General features: G+C 33.4%; 1 protein-coding gene across 3 annotated transcripts in view; it reads left to right on the forward strand.

Moving 5' to 3' along the window:
- The window catches only part of LOC118737496 (protein serrate), a 158,898-nt gene that overhangs the window by 44,837 nt on the left and 98,125 nt on the right, over nucleotides 1-15,936 (forward strand). For all 3 annotated transcript variants that reach the window (XM_036468043.1, XM_036468045.1, XM_036468044.1), the window contains exons 3-4: nucleotides 8,262-8,379; nucleotides 8,465-8,646. In XM_036468043.1, the coding sequence (XP_036323936.1) occupies nucleotides 8,262-8,379; nucleotides 8,465-8,646 (300 nt within the window). The remainder of the gene's footprint in view (nucleotides 1-8,261; nucleotides 8,380-8,464; nucleotides 8,647-15,936) is intronic.

Raw genomic sequence — 15,936 nt, forward strand, 5'->3', positions numbered from 1 at the left:
AGACCGTTAGCAACAAAATTAAAAAAAAATCAACGCCAGTTTTTGTAAAACGCAAAAGCAGTCTCAGAAAAAAATTTTCCAAAAATCAACGTCCGTTTTTAGCCGGTTCATACATGCACTTCATTATACTAGAATCTAGAATGGACTACGAAACTGCAAATTTTAGAAATTCTGAGTATGGGGTTTAAATTTTTTGAATTTTTGTGAACTTTATATAAAGTGCGAAGTATGGTTTATATTACAGAATGAACTATGTTTTCATAAATAATTAATGCAAAAATGTTTCTGAAAATAATTGTGAATATAATATTAGAACTAGGTGTATAGTTTCTTTTATCGCATAATGTATAGGGGGGGTGGTCCCAGAAGTACCCAACCTAACAAAGAAAACACAAAAATTTTGGGAAAAATATATATTTATTTTTCAACATAATCTCCTTTCATCTCTATACACTTTTCCCAGCGATGCTCAATAAGTTCGATAGACTGCCATCATTTCTTCATCGTTAAAAAATCTTTGACCACAGAGCAATTTTTTGAAGTTTGGGAACAGAAAATAGTCCGAGGGGCCTAAATCTGGCGAAATTGAAACCTCTTCGCGACACTGTTTTTAGTCGAGAGTGAGAAAATGCGGCACCCATCTTGGACACTGCTTTCTCATTTCCAAATCTTCAGATAATATGCGATGTACCGTACTTTTTTAAATGCCTACTATATCTGCTAGCTCGCGCACTTTCGGTCGACGATCAGCCATTACCGCTTTGTGGATTTACTTCAGCATTTCTGGAGTCCTCAACTCATTTGGGTCGACCACAGCGTTCAAACTCCGCTACCCAATATTTTACTGTTGTAAACGAAGGAGCAGACCCGCCCAAAATAGAATCTATTATATTGGATAGCTGAAAACGTTCACTATTGACGGCTGCTAAGCATATACTAAACAACTTGTCGTCTTCAAACTTGAAGCATATGCTTTATAAATTGTGTACTTTTCACCACAGTGATATTTTTCAAACAACTATCGGCATATCTAGGTTAGGCAGGGTACTTTTGGGACCACCCCCGTATATATAGAAGTAATACATATCTACTTACTTAAGTACTTAGAGTATATATGTATATGCAATAGTTATATACTTATGAAAACTTGCTATATTGCTAATGTAACTCTACACACATAAATGTGTACATTTTGAGTGTATTCTGTGAAAATCTTTACTAGATAAAGGTAAGCTCCTAACCGCTTAAGTAAGCGCACAAAATGACATGAAGTGAAAGAAAAATTTGATTACCTTATCTGCAGGAGCTCATTTCATTTGATTTAGTCTTATTGTGTGTGAGTACTTGTTGAATGAGTGTAATCTGCTTACTTTAAATTGGATAGCATCCGCCTCATAGACGATGGCGGCAGCAATTGCGGCGGCTGCGCTCTTAAATCGCATTAATTCTGCACATAGCATGCCGCGCCAGCGTGCCTTCTTCAATAAAGCTGCTCGTACTACATACTATTCGTAGGTACTTCTTTATGTACAAAATGTGCCCGCACAGATGCTTGCACCTAAAATAATTTCTTATTTAAATTTTTTATACGCTTTTATTCGGGATGCTGCGCGCCTGACTGCCGCTGTAATGAGTTTTAAGTTGTTTGAGCTGCTGGATACCTTGTTTAATTAAATGGTATTTTTTATACGTATAGGCAAATTTTTCTCATAAGCTTGAAATGTAGATTGTTGCTTTTCTTATTGTGCATAATGGTATGCAATGATTCTTACTCGAGCACTGTGGCACGCAGACTTATATCAAATAGTAATGGTTTTTACAGTTGAAGCAAATATCAGATATATCGTATCAGATTTGCGAAGCATTTTACGTATTTAAATTCACCCATTCACTGGCATAATGTTTCATAATAAAGTTTTGGAAAAAATTGTGCCTAAGTCTTTTTGGCTTTTAGGGCTCGGTATATGTATGTATGTTTTTACATACCCACATACTATGGAGCCCACTAGTAATAAGTGAATTTTTATTTTTTGATAGTTCACACAAAATATAAAAAAAATGTACGGTTATAACTTTTAATTTTGCTTTATATAGTTCAAAGCGCCATGCCAAATGATCTCACCGTTTTGCTCTACGCTCATTGGCTTCGCATTTGGTGGTCGCCGTATGTAGGCCATTTTCTAATGCCATTTTCCTCGCACTCATTTGAACATGTACATACATCATTAGGGTGGGTTAACTTTTTTTCTGCTTCATCGTTTGTTGTCTGATAATTGTCTGCAGATAATTCTAAGAGAAAATGGTTAAGTAGAAGAAACCATGGATAGCAAATGAGTTTCGAGTCTGCGCATTTTTTAATGAAATAATTACCTTTTCACGATATTAAATTTTTTTCGCCTTCTCTTAAAACGTTTGCATATAAAACTCCGGATTTGAGTTTCTTACATTTACTTTATTTGTTTGAAATATGAATCTTTACAAAAAAAAAATACTAACATTAAATAACAAAAAAATAAATAAATTGTTAAAACTTGTTAGTATGTGGCGCGTTTATACTTTTGGCACGAGGAGTAGTTTTTCATGGTAAATATGGTAAATCCATTAAAAATTTTATGAACTAAAATATATGCATTTTGTATCTGTTATTGTACCAAAAGTGGAATACTTTGTAAAGTGGCATAGATCGAAACAAATAAAATTTTGAGAAAAGCTAATTTTCTTTAATTCTAAAAATCTTCTTTCACATTTTCTCTTATAATTATCTACAGAAGCCGAAAAGAAATATCATGCAATTAGTCGAAAATTTTTCGTCCGAACAATTTTACCCACCCTATTGTACATACATATATCTAGTTTCTCAACATATTACTAATTTTTTAATAAATTTGTTATTTCATTAAATCGCCGCATGTTGCTTGTGCTGCTGTTTTATATAATATCGTTTAATGTTTTAATATACTTCACTTTATGGACTTTTGCATTTGTTCGTAAAGCTTTTTTTTTCTTTTTAATTTTGCTTCGATTCTCCCGTAAATTGTCAATTTGTTTGAGCTTACATATACTCATTCATACATAACTTAATTAAAGAAATGAAAGTCTGTAAATTAAATAATCGCTCTATTTTAATTTTAAATGAAAAGTGTGCTTTGAAGGTTTTTCCATTTACTAAAAACGAATTTTATGTATTCATACTTAAGTGTTTTGATTTAAGTAATTTATAATGATATACGTTTGATTAATGTTGGCGGTATTTTGCGGTTCAATCCATTGCCTACTGGAAGTCAAAAATGTATGTAGCACTGCCTGGTTTTTTTTAATAAATACTAAATAAAATTAATGTAAATAGTAATAGAAATAGTGAATACAAAGTCAACCTACAGTTGATCTACTCTATTTGGATTTTAAATAAACTAGTAATTTATATTCTGATTAAAAATATGTATATATGTTTCATATTGATTTTTACTGCAATATTACGTACACAGTAGTTTTATAAAACGAATCGAACGCTGATAAAAAAAATTATTTTTAACCTATAAAATCGAATTTCTCAAAATGGGCTCTTTAAAAGATTTAGCGTTTTTATACCTTTCATGAGCATGAAATGGTATTATAACTTTGGTCCGATGTTTGTAAGTACCAGAACAAAAAGAGATAGACCCATTAAAATGTATACTTTTATGATCAGAACGTCGAGCTGAGTTGATTTATCCATGCCCGTCTGTCCGTCTGTCTGTCTGTCCGTCTGTTTGTATGCAATCTAGTCTCTCAGTTTTCGAGATATCCAGATAAAATTTGGTAGGTGGGTGTATTTTTATAATGTATTAATCATTTGTCGGAACCGGAAGAATCGGAACATATAGCTCCCATACAACTGATTGTTCAGATATGAGATTTTTCGTTATAACTTCTCCATTTATGCAGCTACGAACATAAAATTTTGCAGCCCTTGCACCCATTATCAACAGAATGCTTACAGTGAAAATTACATAGATTGGGTCACTATAACCTATAGCTCCCATACAACTGATTGTTCAGATATAAAATTTTTCGTTATAACTCTTCCATTTATATAGCTGGGAACAGGAAATTCCGCACAGTTTTCAATAATTATCAACAGAAAACTTACAGTGAAAATTAAAAAGATCGGATAACTATAACCTATAGCTTCCATACAACTGATTGTTCAGATATGAGATTTTTCGTTATAATTCATCCATTTATGTAGCTAGGACCATGAAATGTTTCATGTTTTCACTCATTATCAGCAAAAGACTTACAGTGAAAATAACGAAGATCGGGTCACTATAACCTGCAGCACCCATACAACTGATTGTTCAGATATGAGGTCTTTTATCATATCTCCTCCATTTATGCAGCTAGGAACATGAAATTTCGCACCATTTTCACTCATTTTAACAAAATACTTACAGTGAAAATAGCAAGGATCGGGTGACTATAACATATATCTTCCATACATCTGATTGTTCAGATATGGGATTTTACTGTAAAACTCCTTTATTTGAACAGCTAAAACCGATAAATTTCGTAAGATATTTTATAAATAATAATACAAAGTCTACTGAGAAAATCGTCAAAATCTATGCTGTATAAGCTTTATCTCCTATAGCACTGATTGTTCAGATACCAGCTTTTGCCATATATCTCCTTTATGTAGGAAACTAAACCCAATAAATTGTGTTACCGGTTTACATACCGATCACATAGCAGTGAAAATCACTTAGATTGGTGCCATATAAAGTATATCTTCCATACCTCTGATTGTTTAGATGCGATTTTTTATGCGATTTTTTAAGTATGTAACTCCTCTATCGATGTATGCAGATGTATTCAAAATCAGTAATCTGTCAAACTAAAATTTGCAGATGTTCATGAAAGGTATGAAGCCTTCGGCATAGCCGAAAACAGCGCTGCTCTTACTTGTTTTTTTATAAATTATTCAGAAAATTACCCATATTCAAGTTATGAAAGAAATCTTACAGTAAAGCACTTTGATTAAAAGTCTATTAAGGCACACCGTGTTTTATTAGGTAGCAGAGACTGGCCAATGGAAGTGGCCTTACATATACTTAGACCCAATATTTTAGTAGCGTTACGACCTTTGTTAACAACCTTTGAACTGCTCCTGAAAAACCGGTAGCAATGTTGAAGAACTTTGCGGTCCCTTCGGCAAACTGCAACCACCAATTAATTAAGTGTGCCGTTAGTAGTTCTTCTAAAATCCTAGAGTCCTCTTCTTTGGCGGCATCAAACACTAGCTTCTTAAACCCTTCTACAGTGTTTCGAATTTACCCCTTCCTATAATGTTTTTGGTAATTTTGATTGAATAATATTCAATTTAAAAAAAATAAAACGATATTTCAATTGGAATTCAGTTAATATTTTATTTTTCATAAGCAAATACTTTATCGGCAAGTGATGTATCATTACCGGTTGAAAGTTTCCCTTAAATACTAAATTATAACTAGGATCAATCCAGACAGACCCATAAACATTGTGGGTGTATGGAGAAACTATGTCGCCTCTGGAAAATAAAATAAAATAAAAAAGCTCTAACAATTTGAATTCAGTTAATATTTTATTTTTCATAAGCAAATACTTTATCGGCAAGTGATGTAACATTACCGGTTGTAAGTTTCCCTTAAATACTAAATTATAACTTGAATCAATCCAGACAGACCCATAAACATTGTGGGTGTATGGAGAAACTATGTCGCCTCTGGAAAATAAAATAAAATAAAAAAGCTCTTTTATTTATTGCAAAACTATAGCTGATTATGCTTTTAAAGAGGAGAGAACGCCGCAGCTTATTTAAAATTACATAACTGTGTAATTAAAGAATTTTTAAATGTAAATTGGGTTATTTTGACCTAATAATTGTAGAAGTGTTGTTGAGAGAATGTCAGTTATTTATTCTCAAAAAACATCTGGTCCAAAAATGCACCATCTCAGTTTGGCGAAGGCTCGACTGCTGCAGAGTAGATGATTTGTACCAAGTATCCTCGTCCTCTAAGTATGATGTAGTGGATCGTCGTTTGTGACTCTATTTAAGTATGTCGCCCCATAGATTGTGTCCCGTAATTAGTCCTATTAGGGTTCGCGCCTTACTTCTTCCAAGTATCAGTATTGTACTAGCTGCTCCCATGAGATTCCTAATGTAAGTTACAATTTCCGATATGCTTTGCCCTATAGTTGACCAATTTTACACTCCAAAGAACCGCAGCTCGTTTTCCAAAAACACTTCAGTCTCAACATGCATTCTTGCATAATTCTTGATGAAGTAAATGGTTCCCCATGCCTTTACAGCAGCTTGGCCGTCACTTCAGACACTGATTTGAAGTGAACGTCATCATTCGCCTAATAACTAGTCTGGTACATACTTTAAATATCGCAAAATTTAACAACCGTTGACATGTTAGCTATAGCAGAAAAGCTCATCAATCTATTATTCAGATGCCATCCTGCTTTAGTTCCATTTTCGGCCTTGGAGACGTCGGTATAAAAAGTTTTTATCGAAATACCCAGGAATGTGTCTGGATCTTTCCATTGCTTTCTTTGTAGGAAAACTAACGACGCACTTTCTTTCAAAAAAGACTCGCGGTATCAATTTGTCATTCGGGCCCAAAACAAAAGAACAATTCTTTTGAAAACCTTCAAAACAACTCTCTATGTCCCAAACTCTGATCGCTGTGCCACAATCCAAAAAGAATGCATACGACCGATTTTATTCATTGCTGCCTGTTAAATCGCTAAATCATCAGTTATCAAAACTAACAACGAATTGAGAGGAGACTCTGATGTTCCAATTGAAACGCTCGTAATGTCTATTCCCTTTAACGAGGAAACTTCGGTTTTGACCGAGGTTCTACGCCACCTTAGTCCCCATAATGTGTGACAATGGTTCTGGCAAAAGCTTCTGCGTGACATGCAAAAAACTTTCAGCGCCAGATTTACTTTAAATTTGGCATAAATTTTTCAATGCCAATTTTATTTACCGCACAAACGAGATGGTTTTTTGGGACTGACAGCAACATCCTGTGATCAAAGTTATTGAGGATTCCTTGTGTACACCGCATTCCCTGAAAATGTTTCCTTATGCTAGTGAATTTTATTCATCCGCGAAGCTTTTATCTTGCGATTCCTTTGAACGGGAGTCCACTACCAGACACCGTAAGAAAACCGAGATGACAACATCACCGAGGTCATTTTTTCCCACATTCTGCCATGATAAAATGGTCGTATTTCTCCACACAATAATCATTCATGATAACATGTTTTGGATCCACCTTATGAATCTTTCGACCACTCACATACTGTCTTGGTGCAGATACCTACATATCGCACACGATCTTCAAAAGCGACACAATTTCGTAGCGCATGCAAGGGAGACCCTAGCTAAAGTTTTTTCAACAAAATATAACAAAAATTTGCTCCCCCGGCTCTAATGTGCGAAGGATGGTTTGAGGCTTATTTCTAGCACATAATTTTCCATTCCCTGTTTGGTAACCCAACTTTTCGTCAAAGCTTGGAAATATGGCCAGCTATCAAGCAGGCCCTAAAAGCACTTATTAAAGACTTTATAAGCATATCTCAGCCACACTCCAGCCTCTCCGGATACTCTCCATCCAAATGAACTCAATGTTTGAACAACTTGTAGACATTTTATTAACTTCTACGTCCTTGAGTGCTGGTATTCAACAAAGGAGCACAGTTTTAACCTTACCTAGCCTTCGGATAACCTCTTTACAATTTAAAATGATCCTTGAACAAGAAATATGGGAAAGCAAAGTACTTGACTGTCAATACTAAAGTTTATGCTATTGCCAAGTAGATTAAATTCTAGCATTCATTTTTATGCTAGGTAACCCTTATTACTTTTCTCACTGCTTCACTTTAAAGTTTTTATTATCTATTTCTTAAATTGAACTTCTCAAATTCGAAGGTTATAAAAGTACGAGTAAAAACATACATATACTAAGATTAAATTAAGCATTATATATCTTCTGGTGTTTTCCCCCGCACTAGTATTCGCTAGATTTGAATGTGAAACGAAAATTGTTTCCTCCGAACTCTTGTTCTTACTATTTTATTATGTGTTTGTAAGGAATAAAATTTTTTATTTTATTGCAATACTTTTAATTTCATCTTATATACTTACATACTTCTACTACATGAATAAAAGTTAAATCAAATTTATCCCACTGAGTTCTAAACACCTTTATTTTCATTTCCTCTTACAGATATCAGCTGCTGGTAACTTTGAATTAGAAATATTAGAAATTTCCAATACAAATAGTCACCTACTTACGGGCTATTGCTGTGGTGTTCCTTTAGAAATAAGAAGTACAAAAACAACGGGTAAGTGTATATTTTTTAGCTTAATTTGGCTTACTTTCTAACTCTTACTGCTTTGAATAAAAAACGAAAAAAAATAAAATTATAGGATGTCCGCCCTGTTCCACCGCCTTTCGTCTATGCCTCAAAGAGTACCAGAGTTCACCGCCCAGTTTATCAATGGGATGTTCGTTTGGCAACAAGACGACAGCGATATTAGGTGGATCCAGCTTTGTGCTGAGTGAGCCGGGGATGAGTGCGATTGTGTTACCATTCACATTTCGTTGGACGGTGAGTGAATTGCATGAACTTTATTTTGAGGAAATTAGGAACATTTGATTTGCCTTTATGCATATACATATGAATGTGTAACGAAGTTTTTATATGTGCTCAAAATCAAACAGGTTTGCAAGTACTATTTTTAGTAAAAATCTAGGCATACATATAAAAAATATTTTATGCCACCCTTTATAGGTTTTATCAAAGGTATATACCTGGTTTTTTTGTTGGTATGTGCTGACTCATTTGTGTGAAGATAAAAAAACAAGGTCTGATTTGATTGATTGATGATTAATGAGTTTAATAAGAGCACGGTGAAAAGAACTCATAAATAGTCAAATAGGGGCCGAAAATTTGTAAAAGGGCAGTTTTTTCGAAGGTGGTCCAGGCTTTTTTGAATACAATTCACCAGTTGTATAGTTGCTACGATTTTTAAAACAAGACCGGTCAAGGTTTTTTCTAACTTACGGAAACTTTCATTTCCAGGACTCAAACAAACTATGTCCAGACGTTGGTATTATATTCGTGGCAGTCAAGCTACAAGAAGATGTTGCCCCATCTCAACAAATTTTTTCGGAGCGTTAAATATGTCGATCTTTGGAAAAAAATATACTTACTTTTTCCACAAGGTGGCGCTGTATGCGTGGTATTTAAAAAATCTATTCCAACTTCACCTAGCCAGAAGAGAAATACATTTTATGACAGGCCCGTCGTCGTCGTTTAAAGTACAAAACCGATTATCACGATAATGCAGTGGTAATAAGTGGTTTTCAAGGTCAACCCAGATTTTACAGCAGAGTGTAAAAATATATACAACTCTTGATCAGCGGTTTGCAACTATGCTATTCTCTATGACGGTATGACTATCCAGTTAAAGAGAAAATTCTGTAGAACTAAGACCGATTAAATCTTTTGGGGCATACGGACGATTATCATTGAATATCCTTGAAATTTTACAATAATTATTTTCAAGAAAATTATATGTTAATCACTAATGCACTCGACCACATCCTAGATTTTCGTCCTTCTAACTTTATTCGCTTAAAAAAAAAAACAAAAATTATTGAAAGGACATTTTCAATACATATTCATGCTTGTGAACCAAAAAAATTTAATGGTTTTTAATTCAACAGAATTTTCTCTTTCATTTGGTACCCATACTGTTTTTCTACATTGGCATGGTTTTTTAAAAAAAAATTTTTAATTAATCATATCTTTGAAACTACAAAATCCTTATAAAAAAAAATATTGACGTCTGAGAGAAAAACTAAAAACGCAGTTTTACTACATTTGGCCCTTAGTTTTGTTAGTATACTGATTGCATCATGTGTTTCGATTTTTTATTTTTTTTTTGTCGCACGGTGTAATAAATAAAACTAACTTGCAGTTTTGTCAGGGAAACCCCGATAGACTATTACATCACAGTTCTTAGATGAAAAACAAATAAAATTTGGCAAATTTCGGCAAACAAGTATGCATATAATTTGTGAATTACTTACTCACCTTCTATTGTATAAATTTATCAAAGGCAAAATACAATATTCGTTTTATTAAAACACCTCCATTTAATCCACTGTTCTCCGTCAATCAAACTAGACTTTGGCAGTAAGTAATTTTGTCTGAGTTTTTCGGGTTGAAAAATTATATATGTATAAGTAATGAGATTGATTGAATGCTACGCATATTTTTACGGCACAGCGTGTAATTAATTTTTTATCTATCCGTTTTTTTTTTGATTTTTTTTTTTTTTGTTACTTCAGATTCACCATGAGTTCGGTAAAATACACAACTGATTACTTTTAAGCTTGTTAAATATTTAAGTTGGCAGATACTTTTAGTATAAAGGTTGTTTAAGTGATGTTGTATTCTTTTTTAAAGGCTAGTTGTAAGGTGGGAATAGTTGTAGAACTTTAATAGGATGATAAATACACTCTAAAAATTTAACTACAAGTATTTCTAGCGAGAAATTCATAGAGTATTAATAAATATGTATATTAGGGTGATTGGCTCGATCTTTCTTAACCGGATTCCACCGATTGTTTTATATCAAGAGGAGATTTTTTTAAATTTTGATGTTTGGAATATCGAACAACCCGCATTTTTTTATGGAACAAATCGATTTTTTTACTTCATACAAATTTTGACATCTAAGTATAAGTTTTGAGTTTTTCGAAGTTTTCAAGACTATTTACAGTTTAAGTGAAACCCCTGAATAGTTTAAATATTACATCCTGCGTTATTAGGTGGCGAACAATATATCATATTTGATTCCAATAATTTAATGCTTAAACGTTTAAGAATTCGGCTACGGCGGCAATAGCACTACTTAAATCCGAAAAGAAGTCAGAACAAAAATTCAAAAAATTATTAAAAATAAGTTAAAACAGCACCAAATGTGAATTTTTTGCTGATTTTTATTTCTTTTACGTTTGATATAAAAACAACTTTGAACTTAATTTTCTTCGCTCTTTTCTAAATAAAAGCTATCTTTACTGTCTTTTAGATTTTGTGTAATTTTTTGGTCGAGACTTCATACCAACATGAGCATTTTCACTGTATGAAGCTATGTAAAATAGAACTGGTAACCGGTGTTTTACAAATTGGAATTTTTCGAATAACTTGAAATCCGGTTTTGGAAAAGAGGCAAATAATCGTACAACCTAATGTACATCCATATATACATATATATGTATGTATGCTTAGACGAAAGGTCTGTAATATGTTTGGTCATCCTTTACAGACATAAAACTCATATTCACTTTGATACAAATTCTTGCAAACGTCAATAACTTTCCGCTTTTTTGTGTGAAGTCTAAAGAAGTAACAAAATTAAAACTTCTCAAAATGCGCTGAGTCACAATTTTGTAATTTGAATTAAATATTTTTTGAACCGAAACACTAAAAAAAATCAAATTAAAACCTATTAATTCGCCCATATTGCTCGTCCAACAATGTTGGCCCAACAAAGGAAACTTTGAACACAAAATAGCAATTATTTTCAAGCGTTAGAGCAGTGACTATAAAAAAAATTAAATACCGAACGAAAATGCAACATCAACATCTCAGGGTAAACAAAAACTAAGTAATTACATTTTCTACCGGTTGCCGTTAATACTCGTCTTCAACTCTACAAGGCTCTTTTACTTCTTTTTTGTTTGATTTTGTGTATGTTTTCATACGCACATTATAGGCTCGTCAGAATGGGTCCAAACCAAGGCATATCAAACGGGTAGTAACATTAGAGCAAAAACAACATTTGCGTGTATTTTGTTGTTGCTTCTGGTATCGAAAGTGTCAAAAACGGTTCTGAATTATTTCTTCTATATCAAAGCGTGCCATGTGAAATACAAACAATAAAAAATAAAAAAAATAAAATTGAAATTGAAATTGAAAAAAAATAAAAGTTGTTGCAACCTTCTTTTCTAGTAAATTTGTTTCCTTCTCGAAGCAGTGGTCCATCCTTTGCAAGGCAACGTTCCAATAGCTGCTATGCAATCACTTGTTTTGTATGGAAAAAGGTTTCACATGCAAATGGATTTTAACAATTTAGAATTTTTGTGAGAAAAATTTAAAATATTTGACGTTTTCGAGACCAAATAATTTGAAAATAAATGAATAAATGAATTAGACATTTCGGAGACTTCTTTGTGGAACGTTAAAGCCATGATAAAAATATAGTAAGGTAGAACCGCTGAGAGTCACTTTTAAAATTCTTGGCGTTTCCAAACAATTTAATTTTTAAATTTACTCACAAACTCACACACACATTTTCATTTTCAATCTCAAGCAACAACAATTTCGAACAATTTCAATTTTTTCAAGGCGAATTAATATAAGGTGATAGCAGGAGTACAAAAACAAAAATTTACATGTATTTTGTTTTTGCTTTGGCGGCATAAACTGTCAAAATCTGTAAGAGTGTGTGTAGAAATTCAAACAAAATTTTTCAATTTGATATCAGAAGCCGTGCGGCGAAACACATACACAAAATCAGCTGAGCTAGTAACACCACCTTATATAAATTCGCCTTGAACTTTTTATTTTCACTTTTATATGATTTTAAAATGTTGGCAAACTTCAAAAAAAAATCATGGCCGACAAATTGAGAGAACGGTTCTACCTTGCTATGTTTTTATCATGGTTAAAGGCCTGTATGCAGCTCTCAAGAAAAGCAAAAACTCCATATAAAATGACGTACAAGAAATGGCTAAGAAATTTTCTTGAGTCAAATTTCCTTAAGGCAGTACGCAGTTCTTAAGAGATTTACTACGCTTTCTACTACGGTCTTCTAAAGTTTTTTGTGAAAAAAAAACACAAGGCAACCCAGGTTTGCAACAGAAATATATGCCCGTTCCATTATTTCTTGAGGAAAGAGTGAGGCAACAGGCTGTGAGGTATCAAAAATGTCAAAACTCCTTGGACACACACGCGAAATAATGGCAATTTTTTCTTGACCGTTTTCTTGGGAGCTGCATACAGGGCTTAAAGCTTATCCGCTCAAGTAAAATTGGACAATCAGTAATTCCATTAACTATGTTGTAGATATATGACAAGGAAAGGACAGTTCTTCTCTTTTCCAAAGAGCTCAAATTTAGTATCCATAGAAGTACATTCATAGGACACATTTTTGCTTAAGTCCAAATTTTCTACCGAAGATCCCGTTACACACACTCTTTCTACGCATCTTTGGATATTTGGCTTCCAGCTCAGTTTGGTGCCTAATACAACGTCCAGGTACTTTGCCTTAGAAAATGATATAAAGGTTGTTCCATTTAGGGAAAGGAGTCTGAATTATTTTTTTTATTGATAACAGAATCAGTTCCAGTTCGACTTTTCGATGACCACGAGTGTAACCTGAACAATGCTCGCTCTTTGATTTCACAAATCGTTGAGGAAATGGACTAATTTTTATATCTTCCCCACAACTTCATGTAGAGCGGTTTAGCTTTGTCTACCCTTTCAAGACAGGGTACCATTAGCTCCTTTATTTTTTGCAGCATTATCGGTGTACTGCCATCTTTAATTTTTTCTTTGTCCACGATCGAGTCCAGTAACCCCTTTAGGAGTTGCGTCGGACCCGTATAGGTCCATACCGTTGGCCTCTGATCGCAGCCAGCAAAGTGAATATTGAACAACATCCTCTCAATTAAAGGGTAAAGATGGTATGTTTTTTTTTGCACAGAATTTTGCCCAGTCTGGCGGAATCTCTACAGTTACCTGTAGATGAGCAAAGGATTTCATTGTAGCATTACTTCAAGTTATGCGCTCCTGGTTAGTCGGACGATAACTTATCGGATTGGAATGTGCTCATTCCCCGAGGCATTACTCATTTGTTTGCAAGTACACATATACATATGCATACATATATAAATGTACATACATATGTATATGGTTCATTCCATCCAAAATTTACATTCAAAAATTTTTTTCGTGCGAAGCATTGTTTTTTTTTGTGTTTTTTGAGGCAAAATATTAGACACGTACTTTTTTATTTCGTCACAATATAAAAAATTTGGGGGTTATGATTTTTCAAAATTTTTACTCTCGAATAAAATACCTCTTAACATTTTCGTATGCGAAGAAAAGTGTTTTATTATAAAAATAGCGAGCCGGCCTAAAGTTTACGCTTTTTCTTTAGCAATGAGAAGTACGTTGCATTTTTTCGACCTATTTTTTATAAACAAATGGTACATTTTTATAAACAAATAATTTTTCTTCAATTTGAAACTATTTTTATTCTGTTATTTTTATTGAAAAATGTACTACATCAGACTATTCAGACACGACTGTATAAATTTGAGAATGGACTATTAAAAACTCCGTGCGCAATAAATTTTCTAACTTCAACCTCCGCGCTCTGAGCGCTTGTTCGAACTCGATCGCTGAGAAGAATGTTTTAACTAAACTTACATTCATACATACATATGTAAGTAATCATGTGATTGTCATCGTCACGGTTGCTCATACGCCTCGTTGAGCACGTTTGTCGCCACCTTCGTCTATTTTGATCGCATCTTTCGTAAATTCATAACTCCAAAATTTTTTATTTTGTGTCGAAATAAAAAAAAATACGTATCTAATATTTTGCCTCAAAAAACACAAAAAAAAATGTTTCGCAGGAAAAAAAATTCTGAATGTAAATTTTGGATAGAATGACCCAAATAAATTTTTGGCCCACTAGGAATATTTTCAATTTGTTAAAAAAATTTAATAGACATTTAAAATTATTGTGTACTTTGAGCTTACTGCTGTTACTGCTGCTGCGTGTCCAATTTAACATTGTTTCGAGTAGTAGTTAGTACCCCGCAGTTAAGGTGTGCTAATTTAGTAGTGGCTTACTTGCTAGATTTTGTTTGTATTTGTATTCATGGGTTAGATTTCTTATTACTGAAATAATTGCTTACTATTTGGCTTAGAAATTGAAATGTAAGTTGTAATTATTTAAGATTTATGCACACAAACTCGTACATATGTACGCAAAGCCGAAGCCCGCAGAAAATTTAGGACCATCACTTTGCATATAAAAATAATGAATTTCTAAGCTATTGACAATCGATTAGTGAACAGAGGAAGTAGAACAGGCTGAAGATTAGAATTCGCAATCTCTTTTTTTTTACGTTTAAATAGTACAGGAAAATAACTTTTCCAGTATTCGGATAGTCTTATTAGAAAACCGATCCTATCACTCTTTAAGTTATCTTTCATCACTAAGTGGTCGGCAATTCCTACTCTCTCACGATCGAAAAAACAGTTTTGGTAATATTTCTACTAAAACATGGAGAGTGGATGACAACTTAAGCGCCATGAAATATGTAAATAATATGTATGTGGCTATATGAATTTTCTTTGTATAGAATATGTCGCTTATAAGCGCATTCAATTTGTAGATGCTTTGCTATAAATAGAATGCAAAAAACGTCACTTTGCTATTTACCTAAGTACCAACGCGGAAAGTCAGCTGTGACGGCTAAAAGCTTAACAAAAATATATTAATTATGTATTTAAATGTCTACTGCCAGATTTAAGACAAATCCGTAGCATTAATATTCCACGTCAGATTAAGTGAACGCACCGTGAAGCGTAACTACATGCATAAGTATGTATGAACGCATGTATTTGGGCCGGCCTGAATGGATGTTAGCAGGCTTGCAGAGGAGCAGGCATTCTGTTCAAAACCGGATGCGTAATTAAATGTTCAATTTGTTCAAAATGCTATAGTCAGTTAAATACGAGATGAATTTGAAGCATTTTTAAATTCTGAAGTGCTCGTAGATTTAAATAAATTAATAGCAAAAGCCTCGT

Source organism: Rhagoletis pomonella, unplaced genomic scaffold (genome assembly GCF_013731165.1).
Source record: "Rhagoletis pomonella isolate Grant_MI unplaced genomic scaffold, Rhpom_1.0 Rhpom_scaffold_00004, whole genome shotgun sequence".
NCBI classification, from domain to species: domain Eukaryota; kingdom Metazoa; phylum Arthropoda; class Insecta; order Diptera; family Tephritidae; genus Rhagoletis; species Rhagoletis pomonella.